Here is a 21,909-nt window from a genome sequence, read left to right as displayed (position 1 = left end):
TATGGACAGAGGGCATCAGCAGGGGATCACTCTCTTAAACCCAAAATGACAAAGGATAGGGCTTACAGCCAGCCGGGATGAGCTGGCAGAGCTCCTCCTTGCAAAGCAGCAGCGAAGGATTTACTTGAAAGGCAGTGACACATGGAGTAAGACTGAAGGAGGGGCAGGAAAGAAAATGGAAATATTTGCTAGTTTCTCTGAAATCCGAGTGCAGACAGCTTGAACTGCAAGTGAATGTGCCTGTTTAGCAATGAAATGAGCCACACACACTCATGCTCAGATTTCCCCTGTCTCTGCATTCCTGTGCTCAGGTCACGTAGGCAAGTGGCAGCTACAGGGCGTCCATGCAGCACTCTGGGACAAGCTCCGCTCCAAGAGTGGCAAGCATGGGCTGTGCTTCCCAGGGAGCAATTTACAGGAGTCTGTCACTGCTCATTGCCAAATGAGGGGCTTCCAGGCAGGCATGGTCAGGGTCCTCACTGCAAAGCCTATGTGGAGACTGATGTGGAAGGCAGCTGCCTGTAGAAGAGGCCCCGGCAATAAAATGGACATTTAGCTCTCCCATGGTGCTCTTAGGCAGGCTTTAAATATGGCCAGTGTTTGGACTTGGGTGGATCTCACAACATGAGGAAAATACTTAGCTTGTGTCAAGCAGGTGACAAGCGAGTAAGTCCTCTTCTGAAGGAAAACTGAGGTCCCTCAGCCCCTGTAAAAAGTGCTGAGGAGAGGGAAGAACAGAGGCCTGGGAAGCTGGCTGTATTCTTTTTTTTTTTTTTTTTGCAAAATGTAAAGCTGTCGTTTAAACTGCACAGACTGGGAGGAATTCCACTGAAGCCCATTGACAGGGGCTGGGGAAAAGCAGAGCACATGGCATGAAAATCAGGGCTCCCCATTTCCAGTGCTGTTTATGAATTTATGCAGTGATTTCTGCAGCATCCCTTAGTGATATAAAAACACCAGTCCATTGTATTTCTTCAGATATGTGAAACCAGTTTTGGTTTGTCCAGTAGTTTGATTAATTCTCCCAGCTTCACTCTGTCCTTGCTTTACAGGGTAGTATCAAATTTCATTCACTTCGGTGGATGTGTGTGGCTCCTTCAGGCAGGCAGAGCTGGTGGCTTCAGGGCTGGTTCCTCAGAGGCATCCACAGCTTCTCTGGACATCCTGTGCCAGGGCCTTACCACCCTCACAGGGAAGGATTTCCCCCTCATATCCAATCCAGCCTTGTCCTCTGTCAGTGGAAAGCCATTCCTCCTTGTCCTATCACCGTGTGCCCTTGGCAAAAGTCCCTCTCCAGCTCTCTCATAGCCCTTCCAGGGGCTCCAAGGTCTCCCCAGAGCCTTCTCTGCTCCAGGCTGAACACCCCCATTTCTCTCAGCCTGTCTCCAGAGCAGAGGGGCTCCGGCCCTCTGAGCATCACTCTCTGCATTACGCAGCCCACACATAAGATCACTTCTATAGGCATTTCAGATCCTCACACGTGAACATGTATAGTTCAGTGAGATGTCACAGTGAAACAGAGTAACAGGGACAGTAAATAGAAATGCTCACACTCAGAGGCCTCTTTAATAATTTTACATAGTATCTAAAGCCCATTTTTCAACCAGGTAAGTAACAATGTTCCTCAAAAGATGAATGTTTTGGATCCAGGTTTGCCAAGATGAATGCTCTGCAGCTTCTCTGGCTTTCAGGAACCACTTCAGTGGGTGAAGGTCGACATGGGTTCTACATTTTTGAACAACTGAGTAATCACTACAGGAGTTTCGATAGCTTAGTCTTCAGGAATTTGGAATGTTTTGTGTTCTCAGGGCAAGTGTTAGACAAGCCATGGAGCTTTAAAATATGTATTTATTCAGCTCTAGTTCTGATAAACAATGGCCAGTTTAACAATGGCCAGTTTAACAATGGAAGTTGCCTGGCTGTAACAGAGAAGAAAATTCACTGTACCATATCCTCAAGTTACATGCCCTGGATGCTTAAACAGACTGCTGCAATTAAAAATACTAGATTAAAAAAATGCCCAGTGGCTAGACACTGTTTCTTTAAAAACATTGAGCTGTACAAAAAGAAAACAAAGACAAATAAATTTTCCTCAAGTATTGGTGATGGAATTGCCATACTGCATCCAGTGACCTTAGCTTCAGTATTTAACAAAAACTGTCAACAGTCCCAGTCATAGTACAAGATTAATTGACACGTACAATAATTACTAACCAGCAATTAACAGTCAGAGATATTGTTGTTTAATCTCTGGTAGTCTTAGCTGTAAGAAGCAGCAGGCAGTGGGAAGACTTCCTCTCATTCCTGACCTCCAGTTAATTTGTGGAAGAGTTCTTCATCCAGTGTTTCATTGTGGTCTTTGGAACGCGTTGACAAGAAGATGTAGCCCCCAATATACTCATGGATGATTTTGCAGTCTGCGCTCAGACACGTGAAAGCGATGGACACATTCTGGTCAAACTCGATGGCAACCTAAGGAGAACGGACATGGCAAAATCAGACACAGAGATAAGCTGGGAAGAAAGAGAAGTGTGAGAGCACAGCTGGATCACAAATACTGTGATGAAGCAGTACCTGCCCCTGCTAACCAAGAGTTCTGGGTCTGCTGGATGCTCAGGGTGTTTGGCTGCTTGTTTCTGGATTTGCTGCTACATCAGGGCCCTCTTGTGGTGAAATCTTTTTGCTTTTTCAAGCAGGCAACAAAATCTTGTAGCTCTTTTTTCCAATAGTGTACAAAGTGAACACTGGAAAGAGCAGGAATGGCCCTCCTGATGCTTTGTTTACCGAATAATGTTTAATCTGTCCATTGTTATTTTCTGACCTTAAATCTGCCTTTGGGGTCCTGGTTTGGGTTTCCAGCTACTGTTAGTTCTAAAATGCAGCAAACTGAGCTTAGTTGCTCACTGGATTCTGCCTTTTTTGAGAGGAATTTAAAATACACCCAGCAACCTGACCCAGAATTACAGGCTCTGGCACAGGGAGTACTGCAGGACAGCAGTAGGGAGTGTATCTGATCTCTCCTGGTTCCTGCAAATGGATGTGGAAACTCTGTAAGCAGGAACAGTTCCCAGGCTGCTTCAATTTATATCAGGTCACACTAGTTCCACCCCAGCAATCTACAGTTTACAGAGCTGGCTTCAAGCTTTGAAACCCCAGATCAGGGACCACACATTGACACAGAGTTGCAGGCCTTGCACTCTCCGTCTGGGATTTGAAAGAGAAACTGGCTTCCTGTATCCTCTCTCTGTAATAGAGGCTGAATTGCCACAATGTAGGGGATGATGCACGAGAGTTAAAATGAGATTTTACTGACAGAGCAATAAACACAACATGTTGGAATTCACCTTGGAGTCTCTGTATTTCATCCCGTCAAAATCAAGGGCAACTTGTAAAGACTAAGCTTGGTAGGAACCTTTGAAACTGGCAATCTTTTAGTTTCTGATTTTTGACTACAGACTCCACTAAGAAAAACTGCAGACAGCTTATTTAATAACGTGTCGCAACACGTTCAAAATCTTTTCACTGAGGTTTGAAAATATTTTCTGAAAGCATCCTCCAGTGTGTGAAATGCAAGGACTGAATGCAGAGCTGTTCCAGGTTTACCTGGCGGATTTCCCAGTTCACATTCCACTGCTTCATGTTGGAGAATCTCCATGTTGTGATAGGATCTCCTGTGGCCATATCTATCCGTATCAGCCTGTTATAGGACACCCCAAGCACATCATCCTTCTTGCTTCCCTTAAACCTGAAAAAAACCCAAAACCTTTGAGCAGATCTGCTTTGCAATTATTTCAGGCTAGAGAAACATTTCAGCTGCTCTCCTCTGGAAGTACAAAAAACATGGGAAAAGTCACAACACCCTGGGATTGAGGAAAGCTTGGACCCATCATTAGAACAGGATTTTTTTATAAAGCAAAAGTGTAGGCTGGAGAGCCATGGTGTAAGATGGAAAATAATCAGGCAGGTAGATCTGGCTGAAATCTTTCCAATTCACTGTTTCCTGCTAAAAAAATACTGTTCTTCCTAAATGCATGAACTTGATTATATTTTTACTGGAAAAAATGCCAACAATAATTTTTGTTGCTTCATTTCTCTAACGTTGAAACATGTTCTTCTAGTTATATTAACCTATATTAACCTAAATTATATAATCAAAACAACTGATATATACATGTTTCTGAGTATAACTCACATTACAAAATTACTGAGGCATTTTAACATTTCAATTTTCTTCTGATTAGAGACGAAAAATACAAAAGTATAAGAACCTTTGGGGGTAAGAATTTTTTGAGTTGGAAATAGCTAGGAACAGATTACTCTGGTACAGAAACTACCTCCCTCTACCTTCATGCTGAAAGCTGGAAGAAATCTCATCTGTCTGCTGTGAGTATTTTCAGTATTTTTCATACTGTTTGTGAACCTTCTCTCTTTAGATGCAGCTGGGAAAAACCTTAGGGAAAAAATCTCACCTGGACACAATTTGTGCTTTAGTTAATGCCCCACTGAGATACTGCCCAGCAGTTTGTAGCAATTCACCACTACAAAATGCAGTTTAGGTGTTGGGTTTGTTCATGTTTTTAACAGGATTAATGGTGACAGATGGGGCAAAAAATATGTACCTGTGTTAGTAAATTCAATAGGATCAGGGAGCATTTTTAGGCACTGAATTCAGGGAGAATTCTGGCTCTAAACAAGCAGTGCTCCCTCAAGTGACTCCCAGGTAGTTTGGAACCTGCAGTTCACATGAGGCTACTGGATTTTGGGAAGTCAGAGTTTAATAGTGCAGATGTGGGCAGTTCTATGCCAGCTGGCCTTTGTGCCAGACAGTGGTTCCCAGCTGGTTCAATTTATACCACAGATGATTGCTAGCTGGCTCTCAAAGGGGTGTTAAGCACAAATTAAGCAAGGTGCCTCCAAGTACGGTTGTGTCAGTACTTTTCAGCTTTTTGGTGTTTTGTCAAGAGAAAAGACTGCAGGTCAGAACCCTGCTGTGTCCAAGGAAGCTGCTGTGAACACAACGGGACCTTTCTTGTGCTCACTGCTCTTCTGGATGAACCTTAAAAAGGGATCATCTGCTGTTTTCTTAGTGAAATACAAAAGAAATTAGCATTTTATCACATTGGCATGAGCAAGCGTCAGAGTGAACACATCCTGCAAACCTGAGCACACCAGTGAGACATGCATTTTTGACATTTGGGAGAGTTTATGACAGTAAGGGTTTAATCCTAGTGAGAGGTTACTTCAGGCTAAACCCAGCAGGTCTGTATGAAGGCATAATGCAGAGTCCCACTCCAGGAATGAAGCTACTGGGTGCTACTCCTATAGAAAAAAACAGCAGTATGGAAATGACTAAAATTCCAAAAAAGTCGGTAGGGGAAAAAATAGAAAATGTTTCCAGAACAGGGAGTCAAAGAACTTCCTGCAAATCACTGAGCATGAACACGTTAGAGCAGCTTGGCATGAGTGAGAGTGCGATTACCTTACGATGTAGTAGGATAAGCCAAACTCAGGCAGGGACTGCCAGGCTTGGATAAAACGCAGCTTGGCCTCCACCAGGGACATCTGGGATACATTTTGGTGGGCTTCCAGAATACGAGCGGTCAGCTGGGAAACACAGGAAGAGAGAAAGTTTTCAGCTGACTGGAGAACAAAAATCCTGTTGCTTTCACTAAGACATCATGAGGTCTGATGCTGTGTTCAGACACTTCGTTGTCACTGTTTGTGCAGATGCAGCACAGAGGGCACTTGGGGACAGATCCCGAGTGCCAAGGGCAGAACGGACAGCAGGGCCTCAGGTCTGGGTTTGTGCAGCACTGCCCTGGCTCCGCATATTGCTCTGGAGACCCTTCTCAGGATGGGCAGGCTGACTTCTTGCACAGCTAAAGCACTGGACAAGGTATTAGGTGGAGAGGAAGGAAAGACACCCAGGCCAAGAGGACAGGAAGACCCTGTTGTTTCACATGAAAACAGCAGCTTTCAGTTGTTAAAATCCTTCCTTTCTTACTCTGAAGAGACTTTCAGGAACAGTGTTATCAGGAGCAGAACATCATGGGTAACTTAAGCCAGGCTGTGGATGTAGGAGAGGTACTTGGAAGAGGTGCCAAAACACCTGTCCCGGTGTTCAGTTTAAAGAAAAAGCCTCTTGCAAAGGGACAAATGACTATGGTAGGGTGTTGTACTGTATAGCTTCCAAATGCTGCTTCGATCCAGCCTCATCCCTAAGCAACCACTGGAATTGCCCATACCAGCCATCGAGCCATGCTCAGGATACCTGCTTGGACTTGAATTTTTTGGTATAGCGTGGTGAGACGAAGCATTCGGGTTTCATATCTACATTCTCTGGCTCAGAGGCAGTTTGGGAGCACATGGTCCAGTTCTTCATCTGTAGGAACGAAAGGATCTTTTGGACCTCAGGCTGGTAGGAGCTGTCGGCCATCGTTCTGCCCTTGGAGGCTAATACACAGGCAGCCATCCACCGAGCGTACTGATCCTCCTGCAAGACAATTCATTGTTTCATACTGTTCTTCCTCCCTGATTGCAGTAGTTCCACCTACCCCTAGGTTTTAAATTTTCAAAGAAATCCAGTACCTTGAAATAGATTCTCTTGTTTATTGCATGACTAGTTTTCACCTACTGAACATTTTTACACAATTTAATTAGATACATTACAATAAATTGAAAACTAATGTAAGATCCTTATCACACTCTCCTCATCTGAATGGGGAGAGTTCTAATTAAGAAAAAAGAAAACAAAATCCAAACCTCAATCCTCAGAAAGCATTGGAACAAAATACTGTAACTTTCAAATTTTATTTTATTTTTTTTATAATTTGTTCTGGTTTTCTTTCTACCACCTTTAGTTGCCAACTGATGATAAACACAAGATTATTAACTGTCCTTATGTCCTCAGAACCATTATGTATTTATTAGGCCACTATCTCATTCTTAAATTTTCTAAAGATTTAGATAATAAACTCTCTGCAGCATCCTCATTTTTCTATACAAATTCTAGAACAGGACAATCTGCCATAAATCTTGAGTCCAAACTTTCCCTTTTCTTATTACTCACATTATCACATCTTAAATATACTTCATTCATGCCGTCAGCAACAGGAATTAGTAATTTGATTCCAAACTTCTTTGCTGCAACATTTACATCTGGTACAACTTCACATCCTAGATCACAGAGAATCAGAAGGAAATTAGTTTATTTCACTACTATATCAGTAACTTTAATTACTGCTTTAATACAAAGGAACTGTACTTCATGGTTGTTTTCCTTTGAGATTAAGGGCCAAGACTTTTGAAGCTTAGGCCCTAATGAAAGGTTTTTGTTCCAGTTCACTGCCTGGTCTGGCTTGCCAGGCTGATGAATGCTCTGAGCTCAGGGAGCACGTGAGTCAATGTGCAAGTGAAAGGATGTGAGTGCTCCCAAAACCTCAGCCTGATCTTAGGAAATGCTCAGCACTTAAAATGGAGAGGAACTGGTGGGAGAGGCTACTTGGTGAGGTTCCAGCCACCCTGGCTGTTTTTTCCCATGCATTCTCTGACCTACTGAGGATATGCAGATTGGGATGCAGAGCCATTTGTTCACAGGGGTCAATCTTCTATTGCAAAGGTTTCTTCTAGGATGAGTCCTGGGCATCACTGGTTCCCTGATGCTGAACAAAGGATGTCCCTGCAGGAGTAGATGTAGATGGAGGCTATACGGGGTGCTGGTGTTTGTGTGCACACCTGGGGTTCCTCCTCCAGCAGCTGGTTGTAGCCGTGGGAATCCCCATGCACGACACAAACAAGGCCCAGAGAAGGTCTTGGAGCTGTCCCTGCACAGCAGAATGCAGGGACAGCCTCTGGCATTCCTGCCCATGGCATCATCCATAATCCTCTGCTGCCAGTGTGCGTTCTGACAAGGACACAGGGGAACACTCCCATGTAATGCAGAGTGAAAGTATTTGGAAATAAAGCACCCCACAAGTCACATTCCCTACCTGACCCATTTTTAAGAATTCAGCAGTACATGGCATTTTACAAATCAGGCTCTGATAATCCCAGTTTGGATTAAACTACTGAATCCTTTCTGTTTATTCTGCAGGTGCAATCTGCCTGTTTAGGAGTCTCAGGAATTGAAAAAGTTCCCAGACTAAATGCTGCTGTGCTTGCCTTCCTGAGCCTAGCAGGGATTTCTTGTTTTATTCAGTTCACAGATGCAACAAAAGAAGGAAAGAAAGGAAAAGTCCTACCTTTTAGGTTTAGTTTCTCAATAGGTTCTCCCTGTGCAGATTCCTTGTTTTTAAAATAAGATACTGAAGTGTCTCTGAAGACAAACCAATATGTCTTGATAGCTTTGAGTGCTAGCTTCTTGGGCCTACCAGAAAAAAAGAAATCCCATTGGTTTATACCACCACATACAAAGTGTTAAGTCCCTCACACATATTACAGAACCTCTGAAATTCAAGGTCATACCCATGGCTTTGGTTGGGTTACTCACCCCTGTGTCAGTGAGGGGGTAGGAAATGCCTGGATCCAATTAAAGTTATTCCAGGTATGGATGAGGTTTTTACTCCAGATTTTAGCTGAATCTGATCTATGATTTTTCTCATTTTTTTCCTTCTATTACTAATCAAAGCCATTCCCTTCTAACAGACTAATTTCCTTCCATGAACTCAGTAACACAAATGTAACCCCTGATTTGTTAATATGAGCTGGCATCAGTTTTTCATAGCTCCTTATCTTGAATATCTGCACCCATAAAACCAACTTCTATTCATTGTAGGGAAGCAGAGACCATCTTTTTTGGCTTAATCCGAATAATATCTAACACAACAAAATTCTATTCCTTCACTAAGTTTATAGAAGCTTTGTAGCCCTCCAGGAGAGAAAACCAGAGGTATTAGCACTACTTGAGTAGAGAAATACTTCACAGCTAGTGACAAAGGTCATCAATGAAGTGAGAAAGAAGAAAAAAGAAAAAAAAAATCCAGTATTTCCCTTTAAATCTAAGATGATGATATAAAAAGCATAGAACTAGCTGGAGAACAGTAATATATTATATATACCCTTATTATATATACCTCCAGACCTTTTCTAAAAATCCTAGTTTAGAACCTTTTCTAGAAAATGGCAATTTTAAAATTTAAATTAAAAAACCTCAGATTTTCAAACCTATCAAATAATTTGGCTTTTAGTTTTCCAATACAGTGGTATTCTTCAAAAATAAGGGACTATAATTTTTTTCAGACAGATAAAATTATTTTTCTCTCCCTAAAGAAGTTGCTGAAAACTTTGTAGGAAGCTTTTTCTTGTTGTTTTTGAAAAAAATACTGCAATTCTCCACAATACTGTCCCCACGTGAAAGCAGCATTTACTGTGGTGCATACTGTGAATAAATAGGAATAAAAGTTCACCGTATGAACAGTCGGCAGTAGGACAAGCACAGCTTTGCATTCAGGCTTATTAATCAAATAATTATAACCACAAAGTGGTGGTGTTCCTTTAAAGAAATGTTTTACACCCTACCTGGATTCTACAAGATAGGAACCTTTTCATGATGAAAAATAACTGCTAAATGTCTATAAAAGGAAACTGTTCTACTGCTGGGGAAAAACAAATAACCCATTGTTAAAAGCCTTAATTCCCTTTCATCTTAAGCCACCTTAATAATAAGAATGTCAAATAAAATTCCAAATTGGAAATTAATAATTAACAATTGTTAGCAGTTAACAAGTTAAAATTTTTCAGATGCAGTTTTCAGTTCCCCGATTAAAAATACCATCTGCCAATAGAATGAATCTGATAAATATTTGTACAACAGAACACTTTATCTTTCTAAAACACAAAGACTGTTTTGTGATAAAAGGCATTACAGACTTGAGGTCTCCACAGTCATTTAAATCACCCATAAATCAAGATATTATAATGGGATCACAGAAACTCATGGGGAATTATAAGGTAGAGTTGGGTTGTGAGCTGTAAAACCTGCCTGCAGAGGCACATGGCAGAACAAAGGAGCACATGGCGGCACACTGAGGCTGCTCTGCACCGGGCCCTGGGGGCAGGAGGTGTCACACGCAGAGCCCTACGGAGTGTGTTGCTGATGTGGCCACATGGGATAGGTCCCACCATGTAAGGAAATAGTGTGCCTTGGAAAGGTGGATAAAACCAGCTCACTCCTTTGAATAAACAACTCAGGTGCCCTGCCGGTCTGGGTCTGAGATTCAACCGCTGACAGAAACTCATTTTGGTATTAGAAAAAACAGACTCGGTGTTTGGTTAGAAAGGGGTAATTTGAATTTGGTTTTTTCTTTTGTTTTAAAAATACATTCCCTGGGGTTACTTTCAGAAATTCTTCTCAGGGAGAACAGTAATTTTCTTCTAGTTTTTTACTGGCAAAAAGAAGAGGTAAATGTGATTGAAAGTAAAACCGTAGGCTCTTTTGTTTAGAGACGATGACTGATGAGTATTAGGAAATAAAAAGAGCACAAGTATAGCTACACAGCATCCCAGGAGCTGGAAAGACTCGCCAAGGAACACTGTCAGAAGCAGGAAGAGAAAGACTGGAAGAGAATTTTAGGCTGGTTAGACCTATCTGGGGTATTTGTCCATTTATAACTGTCAGATCTACTGTTAGATTATAACAAAAAACTCAAGAGATCTCTTGTAAGGTTAAGCTTTTTGTTTTGTATGTTTTAATTTTCACAACTCACCTAACTAGCTTGAGATTATCAGCAAGTTTCGGGATGTCTGTGATGTCCTCCTATCAGGAATAATTAGGAATAATTTTAGTTCAATGCACTCTGTAACCAACTGTTTTAAAAAACCAAGCACCAGGAGGGCTCATCACAGTCAACAGATTTGGCACAGCCAAAGGAATTCTGGGATCCCAAAGGACCTACCAAAATGTTACTTTTGTTTCCACCTTCCAGTGTCACTTCCAGATTGGAAAGGGCAGCTTCTACTTCATCTACTTCCGATTCACAGGTGGAATCGTGTGTCTCTGATGATAATGATAACTTGCTTACATGATACTAAAATGAAACAGCAATATCCAATAGTCAGTACATCAATTATCACACACAATCACAGCGTTTGAAAACAGGCCCTTTGTTCTCCTGAGTCATGGACAACTGTGTGAAGTTCTGCAGGAATTAGGGGGTTTTCCCAAACAAAGAGTCATGTCCACTGTGACTCCTATCAGTGCAATGGCTGATAATGGTTTCCTATTTTAATTATCAGTGTTTGTACTCCTTTGCTGAATAATTGTCCCTGATCTGGGAGGCTGACTCGGTGCTACGTTTGGATCCCTAGTCCTGCCATCCATACCAGGTGGAAACTTAGAAGCAAGGTTCTCTGGTGTTCTGCAGTGACAGGCTGTGAATTTTTGGCAGCTCCATTTACATTTAAAAGGAAAGAACTTATTATTAGTAAGGATTTGTGCTTTATTACCTATGGTCAGAGACTAAGCCATGCTCAGTCATGTTAAATTTCCATGTACTCCATAGTGTCCCTATCTTCAAATTGTGCTGTAGCTTTTTTTCCTGTCTGTTGGGAATGTGTATATTAGAGAAATTTTCAGGAAGAAGAGGTGAATGGATGGTAGCTGGTATGGGAAGCAACACTTCATACTAATACTGATATCAAAGTTATATTCCAGGTGCAGGTAATGTTGGTAAATGGTTCCAGAATTGTTTGAATAATGGTGTTACTGCTGCTACTGAGTTTAGTTGCTTTGGCTGATGGATGTTGCTGATTGTTTCTCACCAGAGGAGCAGACCCCCAATCCAAGCAGAGCTCCTGGCCTGGGCTCTATCCTAGTCTTGTCCTAACCTGTGCCTGCCTCTTGAGGGAACAGGTTTTGCAACTTGGCTCAAGTACGTGCCTGTAGCGCAGCGAAGATGAGCATTTCCTCCTCCGTGCAATCGATCTCCTCCAACAGGATGGCCCAGCGGGCTTGTTCGTATATTTGGTTGATTCGCACTGCATCGTACTGTAGGAAAGAGCAAACATTGCTCATAAGTGACCTCCAAGGCACAGACTCCAACCAGCTGCAGCTGATAGCGCTGTTCAGCACTGGGCTGAACCACAGCGGTTGTTTCCTTCCTCCTCCCACCTCTGCCATGTTCCCCTCCTTGTCTTGTACCAACTCATGTGATTGTGTGCATGGTCCCAGGCCTTGCTGAGCCAACAGAAAACCAACCAGGAACCTCTGGCTGAGGCAGAAGGTGAGACTCTGACATCCCCTTTTGAGGCAGGAAGCCTTGGACTGGTGTAACTGAGACATGAAACCACACTGGGAGAGTGAAAATCACGTGACATGGCTGACTCGATTGTGACCTGCAGAATTCTCTTGTTCCTCATTTCCTTTCTTCTGCTCTCAGCTTTTTCAGTTCTGGTTCTGTCTTTGCACTAGCTTGACATTTGCCAGATCTGCTTTAATTCACTATCTGGTTTTTGGATACTTGGTTAATAAGCTGAAGTGACTCAGAAATATTCAAGCCCCAGAGCTGGCAAAATGTAGATGATGGGAAGGTAAACCTTGGAGCATGACCTCTCCCAGCAGAGGTTAGATATTAGGTTGCCTGAAGCTCTTTTGGGTAATTTCATCCTATGGCTCTGGGGCTGGCTGAGGCAAAGAAGGGAAATGTTTGGGCTGCTGAAGTTCAGACATGTACTTGGATTTTAGCTGGGGTGGCATTTCACCCAAAAACATGCCAGATAAACTGGAAAGTGCCCTGATTTCTTCTGAGGGCTTCAGCCCAGAAAAGCTGTGAAATTCAGTGAGGACAGTGCAACATAAATGTCATTTTAAAGCCCAATTTCAAAACCAGGACTCATTACATCATTTAGAATGCTGCAGGTCTAGTTTTCCCCTTAATTTTTCCTGTTAAAAGATATGCAGAAAATAAACCAGCCCCTCTGGAAATAGGGATACTGTTTCTGTGCTCTTCAGATCCCATCTTTATATTTAAGATCTTCTTTCATATGAGGAACAGTGATTCAGTGTCCAGAGGGTAAAAGTGCAGCTGTAGCTGAGGGGAAGAAGCTGGATTTGATCTCTGAAGGGCTTGTTACAGATCCTAGCTAAAATCCTATATATAGCTATATATATGCTATATTACTGTATAGCTCCTTGACATGAAAGGAGGCAAACAATGAATAGCAATAAAAGCAAGGCTCTTACTTTTGGATTCAAATCAAAGAAAGTGTAATATTTGAAGCGTAGAAGAAGTTGATCTTCCTCCAGAACACCTTGTTCCATAAGCGATCGAGATGAATCCAGCCAGCTGTGGAAGAAGACAACCCACAGATCCATCTGTACAGGAAAAACCATCACACCTGCAGAGCTCCAGTGCAATTGTGAAACAAAAGTGGGAACAAACAGCTCTAATTCCTCTAAATCCAGGGAAAATTCATGTAACTCAAGAAGGTGGAGCATTCATACAGACTCCCAACTTCCACTCTCTGTGTATACACAATAAGCAACATTTAATTGTGCAGAACTCAGTCACCTATTTAACGCAAAATTATTGAACCTATCCTCGTCTCTTTCCACCGTCTACTTAAAGCCTTTGGAGTTTGCCATCCAAACTGTCCTTTAGCTGTGCCCACCCACAGTGCTCAACTGAATTTACCTTTGTCTAACAACAGACTTTAGTCCAGAGCCTGCACAATGACATCACTGATCATTTCAAAACAAAAGGATCTCAGCACCTTACCCTGCGTTGAGTTTGGCTTTGTCAGCCAAAGTCCGTGGCTGGTACATCTCCGCCAGTGTCTCCGGAGAACAGGTGGGGTGACTGAGGGCCAGGATGCTGCAGTTCTGCTCAGTCGCGGAACTGTCACTGAACCAAGTAATTGTTGAAGAAGCTGGTGAGCCACTGACAGGATCATAAATGGGTGTCATGGTTTTACTGTATAAACCTGGATTGGCTGCAAGTTAAGAGCACAACGTTATTCCCATGAAAACGGGTCCTGTCCATCACTTTCCATCATAACAACGGAACCCTTTTCTTTCAACAGTCTCTTATCTCTGCTGTTTCCAGCTGGCCTTGTCCTTTCACAGGTGACGTGACCTCAGGGACAGAAGTGCTCTTTCCTGCTCTGTGAGATCTCAGTTGTGCTGGACATGGGAAACACATCCTTTTAAGCCTTTATTCCTCATTTTCCTTGCAGGTTGCCAAATTTCATTAATATTTTAAGGGTGGTCCCCCATTTTCAAAGGGCAGCAGCACATCCTGTGTGCTGTTTTCTAGTGTGGCCTTTCTCGTATCAAGGGAAAGGAAAACATTTTTAGAGACAACAGGAAAATACTGACATACTGGAGATTTCTTGACTGATTTCAGGCCCACTGTGTCTCTGAGACCATCCTACACGAAACCAGCCTCTCTGGGCTCAATTGCGTAACAAAGAATTTCTTCCTCTTTTTGACTTTTAGTCAGAACAATAAAATCATATTGATTTTTCATTACCTGGTAATCCAGAACTCACTGGAGAGTTGCACAGGTTTAAGATATCTTCTGTAGCTGGTTCTTTGCTGTTCTTGTCTTTTTTCTTTTTCTTTTTGAGTGTGCCTTCTGATTGCTTCAACAAAGAGAGTTCTTCTGGCCGTCTGATATCTACATTGACAGTTTAGGAAGTGAAGCAAGATGATTACATCCAAAAGAGCACCCGTGGTTGGTAACAGCATTTCAGGAAGATTCATGTTGCAATCTGAATTTGAATTTTATTTTTAGCAGGTTGAAAGTAGTAGCTGTGGAAAATCCACAAATTCTATAACAAGGCTAAAGACTTTGGGCTGTGAGAGTGAGTTTGGACAGGATTTAAATCTACTTTTGTAGGAAGTGTAACTGCCTTTTAGAATGCCAGGAAAAGGCTCTTTCTCCCTAACAGCTCTGCAGTCACCTATGAGCATCATAACCTCTGTGAAATACCTAAATTATGAATAAGCAAGAACCACTGTAATTGAGGTTCATGCCTTTTATTACTCACTGTATTTCTCATACAAGATTCTGTCTTGGTTCTCACTGTTCTCTAATGCACTTCTAATTCAGACAGGTATTCCCAGTCACAAATGTGGCACATCTTTTCTGAAAAACACTTTTACCCTGGAGTAAGCAAAGATATTTTTGACAATATTCACTCATTCAAAGTAACAGTGTTTCTGCACTGACTCAATCTGGAGGGAAAATGTAGGTAAGAATATTTAATTTGGCCAAATGCCAGTTGAACAATTATGTTCATCATTATATCAGAGCTGTTAGGTATAATAAAGACACTACACCTTTCACAATCCACTGCTAGGAGATAAAATTGAAAGTGGATCAATATGAGGCAGTAAATTCCTTCTGAAGATGAGTATGTTAATGGGCTAAACTTTGAACATCTAAATTAAGATGAGGAATTTAATCACACTTTTACCCTAAACCAAATGGATTTTGAAAACTGCTTGCAGACTCAACTGATTTCTGCTGATCACAGGCACACCTCTGGCATGCTCCAAACCCTCTACTTGGAAATGCTCCGTTATTGGAAAGGGTAGAGACTTGGGGACTCGGTGCTGTGAGACATTCATGGGCTGGGGTGGGCTTGTTAGGTATGCCCTGACCTGAACATCTAGAAGTTTTGAACATTTGAAACATGCTACTTCTGAAGTGAACACATATAACAGCTAGGCAGAGTAGAATCATTAATGCTAATGAAAATAGGTGATAAATCGGTTGACACCTGTAAAATTGCCTATGGTGAAAGCTGGTGTAGGACATTGATAATCTCAAGCTCCTAGTCAATGGCACAGAATAATCAGGACCAAGTCCTGCTCCAGAAAGACAAAGATTCCTAGAAATCTGCCAGCTTTGACTATCCAGTACTCCTGCAGCTTGTGGGACACATTCCTGACAATGCTTGCATCAGTTATCACAGAGGCTGAGAACCACTGACATGCACTGCGTACCAAACCCCCCCAAAATCTGCCTCAAACTTCTCTTTGAGCTAAACAGTTTTGTGAGGAAGGACTTCACATCAAAACAAAGTCACCCAATGAGATGCTCCAACTTAGTTACCAGAGGAGATTTATCTTTACTTACTGAGCATTTTGCAGATGTCACTGACAGCTCTGAACACCATGGAAGAGAAGCTGACTTTCAGTCTCACAGTCTTCATGTTTGGCAAGCGAAGCCTCAGCATTTTGTGCTGAGTAGTAAAGACCAGCTTAGCATCTGCCTGCACCCCGTATTTATCCAGCGTCCAGTGGGTTTTCAGAAGCCAACATTTTTTTTGCTCCCACCAAAAAGCATAGTCTGACCAGTCTTGTGCTATTTCTAGGAAAATACAAAATGGTTATCAATAAACTATGGAGCAAATATACAAAACACTTGGTTTGGAAACAGGTCTCTGCAAACAGGAATATTTATTTAGATTAAAGCAGCAACTACAGGTCCCAAGACCTTGTTTGCTGAATTCTTGTGGCAGTCACTGGGAACTAACTTCGTTTTCCCTGAAGAGCTAACCTAGGTGCTGACTGTGGCACTGCCTTAGTCTTGTGGATATCCACAGGGAAAGAGCATCTCCTGAATCTGGAGCTATACATGGTACAATGCTGTTGGGATTGTGTTGGCATAGGAACAAACAACAAGGGTACCCACTTCACAACTTGTCAGTGCAAGCTGAAAATCCTCCCACAAAATCTCCTGTGCACCCAGATGGGCACAAGCTCTTCCACAGCCTCCTGGCAGCAGCACCTGAGCAGCTCATCTGGAGAGTGTTAAGAACCAGTTTCCAGTCCATGGAAGTCTTGGTTGCACACAGCTAGGTAGCGGCACATGCACAAGGAAAGAGATAAAGTATTGCTGCTCTCAGTTCCATGGGAATTGCAAGGTTAGATGACTTCCCAGATGTCAGGGTGTAGCAGCAGATAAAGCTTCTGTGTGATCTTGGTCAAGCTGTTTCAGTCTTTGCATCAATCCTTGTTCCTCATCAGCTCCACAGGCAGAGGCTATTCCTCAGCATGTCCGTAACACAGCAGAGCCCTGTCCTGTTTTGGAGTTTTCTTTGTGTCTCAAGAGAGCTGCTGGCACAAATCAGTTACAGATTTGCTTTAAATATTAATATAGAAAGCTTTTCACACCAGTTGAGTATTTTAAGAAAATAGTGTGAAAAATTAGCCTTCTGACCCCGTGGAAACTCTGGCTACCATCAGTTTCCGGCTGAACCGTGTGTGTAAGTGTGCAGAGAGGGTGACAGAAGTGATCAGAGATTTTCTTCCTGTGCTCACTTGCTCCTTGTACACAGGGTATTTTACTTTTCATTTCCTAACTTTGACTCAGCCAGTCCTGGCTTTTCCTGGCTCTTCCCAGCTGGATGTATGCAATGGACAACATGGCTCAGATTTAGGCTAGAATGCCACAATAGCACAGGAAACAGTAACTTCTGAAGTGCCTTTAACAACAACTCCTGTCTCTCTGACTGCCACGGGTGATAAAGAGGGTATCACCCACCTCTCCTGCCCCCCAAACCACACACCTATAACATCTGTCTGAAGAGGGAGTTGAATAGCTAGCCTGGTTTAATTATTTTTGTCTAACTGAAAGGCAAACCCAAAGTTTTGTTGGCACTATGGTAACACAGGGGCTTTAGCAACAGAGGGTGGAACGTAGGGAGGGGTTCTGACCACAAAACATCCTGAGTTTGAGAACCTCCACGCTCTGTGCCATGACACAGATGAGGCAGTGCCTTTTAAAAACCCACAGAAGTCTTTCTTTGTAGAGGGAAAGCTACACATATTATTTAGTAACACTGTATAAATTCAACAGGTCTTTACTCACTGATTTTTTCTACTAATTTCAGCATCAGTCCTCCAACATGAAGGTCCCCCGTGACCTGTAGTGGGAATTCCTTTTCTGCATCTTCATATTGATGATCAACTCTCAGCAAGAGGTCCCAGGTGTGAGACCCATATTCAGTTGAGGAAGCCATCCTGGGAAAGGTCTGTGTAAGCTCTGCAAAAGCAAACCAACCAACCAAACAGGGTGTTTTTACTCCACTCTCTGAAACAAATGCATTTCTCCATAGTCTCAACATCGTTCCATGCTGCCAGGACTTCGCAGCGGCCTTGGCTGGAACTTCAGAGGTGTTATCTTGCTACCTCTGAACTAGACTCTGCTCTTGTGATTGCTCTTGCAAGATAGGCATGTGGGATTTTTTGGTTTTATTCTGATTTTGCCACAGCCCCAACCCAGATGCCTTCATTTGGATAGAGATAGCTCAGTTTTAGCTGGGTTTGCCCACCAAACAGTGCTAATCTGCCAGCCTGGACACTGTAAAGCCTGCAGCTGTGGGTGGGAGCTGCTTTGGCAATCTGTCCAGTGAACAAAGGCATTTTGTTGACTTGTACACTTAGGGCTGTAATTTTCACTGCAAATCAAAGTTTACACTTGCAGTTCTGCCAGCTTGCTCCCATGGGACCAAATCCAGAGAGTAGTTTTACCTATTTGGGTAGATACAAGGGGAGACAAATAACTTTAGTGGCTCTCTGCCAGCATTATCCAGGCACAGATCTGCAGTTCCTGCTGGCTTGCACAGGGATGTAGGCGCATGTCATTCTCAGCAGGGTGAATCGCCTGAGATCCCACCAAGCTCCTGCCAGGACAGGTGATCAGTAATCATGCCAACCCAAACTAGAGAAGATGCTCCAAGTAGAAGCTTTGGTTATCATCAGCTGAGTTCTGCTGAAGAAAGAGCTTGTAGGTATAAGGTAACTGATGCTGCCAGCAGGATTTGTGATATTTAACCAGTGGGAGAAGGTACCGCGTCAGCTCTCTGTCCTGAAACAAGCCTTTGCAGTTGAGGCTTAGGCACTAAAATGGATGAATTCCATTTATCACAAACTTTCAGCAATGCACGAGAACCCAGGTCACAGACTCTGCTGGAGGGGCCCCACACAGACCGCTTCTAACATAAAAAATAACTAAGCCAGCAGGGATGTAACAACGTTACAGGCTGTTGTAGATCTTCTTAAAAACAAGTATTTAGTAATTTAGAACCTGATGTCAACCCCACTGATACAAAATTTGTCATCAAAGGGATAACAGAGATGAGGTGGTAATGACAAAGCTGACTAATAAGGAAAAGTCATTCCAAACATAAAGGCAATGAAAGTGTATGTGTTAAAGATTAGATGGATTTCCCCTTAAACAAATGACATTATAAATGAATAATCTGACCAGCTCAAAGCCATCCTTTTAGAGGGAAGTCACCTTACAAGCGAGTTTCACTGGGATGGGGCTGGGAGTCTGCCCTGAAGTTCCAAAACTACAGACACATATAGAGAGCCTGAAGTAAGAAAACTGCAGCTTCATAACTATATGACTCCAAGAGGCCAATTTACACTATGGAACAAGCACTGTTGTTAACTGGGTTCTTGCATGTGCCAGCCTACACCTTTACACCAAACAGTTACTAAACCAACAAGGGTTGATACTTATCCAAGAAGTTTTCTTGGCTTGCCTTGGTAAATAAAGGTATTGTGTTGGACACTGGGCACGCTGGCTTTCCTGCCTCTGGGATAAAGGATTTTGAATTTGTGCTGCTGTGTGCCACATGGCTTTACGAGCTTAGGTATGCATTAGACCAGGGGTTACTCGTGGAGGAAAAGGCCCGTGGCTCTCCTAAAGCAGTCAAGACCCAGCTCCTGAGATGGTCTCCCAGGCAGGTGAAGCTTTCAGCACAAATGCAGTACGAGGTGCACAGAACAGCTGTCGTTGCAATGTATTCATAGCAAAACACAAATCCTGGCTTCAGAAAAGTCAAAATGCCCCTAGTTATGCTCCTAAGCATCAATAAACAACTTCAAAAATAATCCATGGCCAAAGGATGAGAACTATGTGATTTTATTTCAGGAGCACAGGGGTGTGCAATCTGGCAGATGAACTCTACTTTTGCCCACCCTTGTTCCACTATAAGCCATTATTGTTACAGAAAAGCAGCAGTCCCACCTGCCCTCTTAGGCCAGTGAAAACATTGAGGAGCTGATGCGGATTTTTTTTGGGTGTCCTTTTAAATTTGGTTTCGCTTCCCAATCTAATTCTGCGCACAAATGCTTGTGCTGACATGGGTGAAAATGAGTAGCCCAAGGGGTGGGTGAAACCCTTTCTTTCACTGGCTTGGAAAACCATGGCCTCAGTGCACTAATCCTGGCACTCCATCATTCCCTAAAGCCGCTCACTTCCCCACTTCCTCTTCAAACCAGGAGGTTTCAGTTTGAAGATATGGCAACACAAACACTTGTAAATCTACTGGAGTACGCTGCACAAACAAAGCCTGGTCTCCAAAGCGCGGCAAGCAAAGCAACGAGGACAACGAACCCCTCAGTATTAAACCTCAACCAAACCCAAACTGTCAGGGCTCCACATCTTACAGCCTTCAGGTCAAGTCTGGATCTGCTCGGGAACGCACCCCTGCTCCTGGGCTCCACGTGGGAGCTGCAAGGCCTGGCACGGGTGGATCAAACAGGCCAGAAACTTATCCTCAGGCTACTGTTGTCTCCACTCGGGATTTCTACTGTGCATTTTGGTCAACCCAGCTATCAAAAAGCAGCAATGGCTCTACAGATCGAGCTCTCCGCAGATTTTAGCCCTTACAGCCCCAAACTTCAAACGCTGAGTGGGAATGAAGAAGGACGTGAACCGTGCTGGAGTAACGTGCTAACGACCGGGGGTTACGGTCAAGAGGGGTGAAACGATGTTTCCCGAAGTATCCCTCGGGCTGGCGGTGCCCGGCGCAGCTCGGAAGGTGCCGGGGGCCCGAGCTGCAGCGCGCGGGCTGCAGCGCCCACGGCAGCGCCCCTTCCACTTGGAGGAAGTGCTGGGCGGCAGCGGCCCCGCGGAGGAGGTGCCCGCGGGGGCCCGGAGTGCGCCGAACAGCAGCGAAAAGGGCTGTAAAAAACCGAAACAATCCCGGGCTGTCGGGCACTCCCGCCCCGGCCCCGCCGCAGGTGCCGCGGGGCAGCGCAGAGCCGCCCGCGGGTGTCCCGTGCCGGGCCGGGGTCGCTCCGGCATCGCCCCGCGCTCCTCACCTGCGGTCCCCGCCAGCAGCGCTCCCCTCGCCTCCCGCGCCCTTCGCCGCCACCTGGCCTCTGAGAGACGGCGAGGGGAGGAGCGGCACCCCCGGGGGAGGCGGCCCTTCCTCCCTTCCCCTTCCCTCCGCCCGCTCGCGGTGGGAGAAGGCGGCGAGGAGCGCTGTCCGCCCCGGCGGCTGCTCAGGCTCACCCGCCCGCATGCTGCCCAGAGACAACACCTCATCGATGACCGCAGGCCATCGAGCAGCTTCAGGTGTTGCTTTTAGAGGTCTGAGGCTATCCGGAGAATATCAGTTCCGAGGGTGCAATGGCAAAGAACAGGAAGATGTGTTTGTGAGGTGGGGATGTGTTAGAAGAGGCACAGAATAAAAGTGGATTGAACGGACAGGAAATGGGCAAAAGCTTCTCCATGAGCCAGATTTCTGCAAAAAGTCTTTCTTGCCTTTAACTTTTGACTTGCTCGGTGGTACAGTGACGAGGTAAAGCACAGTGGAAAAACCAAACCCATGACAGAGAAGAGAAACTGAGAGAATAAAGGAAAAAATTCTTTCAGATTAAATTCATATCCTGGAAAAAGACTGCAGAGATATAAAGGATGAATCTTTGACACACTATGGGCAACAAACAGTTACTCTCATGAGAACAACACAGCTATGAAGTTGTCAAACCACAGATAATAATCACAGGATATTTGCTCCCCTAGGCTCGCTCGCTCCCTGAGCTGCTCTGATCATGCTCATCTCTTTAGATTGTCTGTGCATGCACTTGTCATATCAGACAACCTCGGAGACAGGAACTTGAAATCTCATGAAGACTTTCAGGGCTTTCTGTCACCTGAGGGC

The 21,909-nt window shown here is 43.8% G+C and overlaps 1 protein-coding gene across 1 annotated transcript; it reads right to left on the bottom strand.

The window, feature by feature from the left end:
* Positions 1-1,538: 1,538 nt before the first annotated feature.
* On the bottom strand, positions 1,539-21,168 carry FERMT1 (FERM domain containing kindlin 1). The gene is made up of 15 exons (XM_048299166.1): positions 21,065-21,168; positions 17,817-17,990; positions 16,080-16,313; positions 14,466-14,612; positions 13,713-13,926; positions 13,178-13,280; positions 11,876-11,983; positions 10,893-11,024; positions 10,704-10,753; positions 8,241-8,365; positions 7,070-7,176; positions 6,272-6,493; positions 5,480-5,604; positions 3,604-3,745; positions 1,539-2,472 (listed from the first exon to the last, which is right to left on the bottom strand). Exons 2-15 carry the CDS (start codon positions 17,965-17,967, stop codon positions 2,299-2,301), a joined length of 2,034 nt encoding a protein of 677 aa, XP_048155123.1. The 5' UTR covers positions 17,968-17,990; positions 21,065-21,168; the 3' UTR covers positions 1,539-2,298.
* Between the last annotated feature and the right edge of the window lie 741 nt (positions 21,169-21,909).

Source organism: Corvus hawaiiensis, chromosome 3 (assembly GCF_020740725.1).
Source record: "Corvus hawaiiensis isolate bCorHaw1 chromosome 3, bCorHaw1.pri.cur, whole genome shotgun sequence".
NCBI classification, from domain to species: Eukaryota; Metazoa; Chordata; class Aves; order Passeriformes; family Corvidae; genus Corvus; species Corvus hawaiiensis.
Note: the sequence above shows the minus strand (reverse complement) of the source record. Positions and strands in the feature narration are given on the sequence as shown.

Coding starts and splice junctions, on each gene's coding strand:
- FERMT1 (XM_048299166.1), bottom strand. CDS start 17,967: ATGGCTTCCTCAACTGAATATGGGTCTCACACCTGGGACCTCTTGCTG. Junction 16,314..17,816: donor GAAATTAGTAGAAAAAATCA/GTGAGTAAAGAC, acceptor GTATTTTCCTAG/AAATAGCACAAGACTGGTCA. Junction 13,927..14,465: donor AGTGAGTTCTGGATTACCAG/GTAATGAAAAAT, acceptor CTTAACTTGCAG/CCAATCCAGGTTTATACAGT.